The sequence below is a fragment of the Pinus tabuliformis genome, chromosome 4_2 (assembly GCF_031772625.1).
Source record: "Pinus tabuliformis cultivar Carrire ecotype Pingquan chromosome 4_2, CPIR1, whole genome shotgun sequence".
In the NCBI taxonomy this organism is placed as follows: domain Eukaryota; kingdom Viridiplantae; phylum Streptophyta; class Pinopsida; order Pinales; family Pinaceae; genus Pinus; species Pinus tabuliformis.
In genome coordinates, this window is record NC_142304.1 from 692,823,941 (window position 1) to 692,825,846 (window position 1,906).

The 1,906-nt window shown below is 42.4% G+C and overlaps 1 protein-coding gene across 1 annotated transcript; it reads right to left on the bottom strand.

Annotated features, from left to right (window-relative positions):
• Nucleotides 1-429: 429 nt before the first annotated feature.
• On the bottom strand, nt 430-1,320 carry LOC149171374 (uncharacterized). Its single transcript, XM_089425946.1, has one exon. It carries the CDS (start codon nt 1,318-1,320, stop codon nt 430-432), a length of 891 nt encoding a protein of 296 aa, XP_089282072.1.
• Nucleotides 1,321-1,906: the final 586 nt, after the last annotated feature.

The window sequence follows — 1,906 nt, forward strand, 5'->3', positions numbered from 1 at the left end:
CCTTTCCTTCTTTCAGCTGAAGCACTGCATTTTCCACCTCCTGTAGGTCGATCGGCTTGAGTAGAAGTTGATTTTGCTCCTCCGTAATGACTTTCAGTATACTCCTTGTAATTTTATCTATTGCTTGCGATCTGTTACCCTGTGGTTCTTGATGGGCTTGCTTAAAGTAGTTGAGTAGTTCTAATTCAATGTCTTCATGGTTTTCTACTCTTGTCCCCTGCTCAGTTTGAATGTGGGTAATGTTATTGCTCATTCTGCGCTGGATAGTCGTTCGATGAAAGAACTTTGTGTTTTTTCCCCCTCTTTTAGCCACCTGATACGAGATTTTTGCCTCCAGAGCAATTCCTCCTGTTTGGCTCTTTCTGAGATTTGTGCTTCAAGAGCCCTTTCCTGTTTCACATATTCCTCTGTTCTACCCTCTGTGATAATTCATTGCTGTAACTGCTTCATGTCTTGATCTAGTGCTGCCTGAGCCTGGAATATGTTGCCGAACGTAGAGTGATTCCATTGCTTTATTCTACTTTTGAGGTGTTTAAGCTTCTGTTGGAATTGCATCATTTTTGTACCCCTTGGCGGATTATAGTAGGTCCATTCCGTGGTGACCAAATTTTTAAAATCCGGATGAGTCATCCAAAATGACTCGAATCGGAAAGGCTTACGACTTGTATTGCCAGGTCGAGACCAATGAAGGGAGATTGGCCAATGGTCTGAACCGGAGAATGGTAGTATTGAAGCTGAGAGGTCGCCTCCCAGATGGATTGCGTTGTCTGAGATAAGGAATCTGTCCAGGCGGGACGCAATTTGTTGGGTTCCAGTTCTTTTGTTATTCCAGGTGTGAAGGCCATTATTGAACGGCAGGTCGATAAGCCAATTTCCTTGGATGTAATCTTTGAAGTTGTTGCTCTCCGTATCCAAATTATTCCTTCCTCCTCGCTTTTCTTCCATCTTGGTGATCATATTGAAATCCCCCCCATTTATCCATAATGGATGAGCCCTGTCTGCATTGATCACAGAGAGTGTGTTCAGGAGTTTGATTTTATTCCCTGTCTCCTGGGGAAAATAGACATTAGTTAATAGCCCATGAATATTGGTTCCTGTGATATGGAATGTCACTTGGAGGAAATTCTTGTTGGCATGAATATTATTGAGCTCAATGGTGTGAAAATCCCATAAAATTGCTAAGCCTCCGGAGGCGCCGGATGCATCTATTGCTACAACTTGACTACCAGGCCAAACTTTTGCTGCTATTCTATCTAAAGAGATGGAATTGCATTTGGTTTCCTGCAGGAAGAGTATTTGTGGTTTTTCTTGCTTTATCATATTTTTGATTAATCTACTTTTTCCCGGGCTATTGAGCCCCCTGATGTTCCAAGAGATGAGCTTCATGATTGAAGGTTAGGGAGAGAGTCGTAGTACTTCGTGAGCTTGGAATACCTCCCTGATCCCACAAGCATTTCCCCAATGCGTATGGTGCGCTGAAGGTCCATTTTCCTTCCTCGTTTTTTGAACTCTTTACTGATATTTTTCTCGTCCCAAGGAATTACTGTTTGGATGCCCAGTGATTTTTGTCTTTGAGATATGGATAGGATTGCTTCCAGAATCTTCAACTGCTTCTCAAGAATTTTGTCATACATCTGTGCATCGCATGCTTGTTCCAGGCCCTGGATGTCCAAATCCCCAATATCTATGTTGTCCTGTTCTTCTTCCATATGCTGTATTTCGCTTATTCCTTCTGTTGTTTCTGTATCCTTTGCATGTTCGGTATACCCATTATCTTCCTCCATAACTTGATAGGACCACTTGAGCTTTGTGCTTTTATATGATGAGGACGGATTTGTGGTTAATGTTTCTTTCAGGCTTTTCTTGGGATCAGATTCTGGAGATTGCATGTTCGTTGCCTGGACCT

What these genes read in the sequence shown, in the direction of transcription:
- LOC149171374 (XM_089425946.1), bottom strand. Translation starts at nt 1,320, where the DNA reads ATGATAAAGCAAGAAAAACCACAAATACTCTTCCTGCAGGAAACCAAA.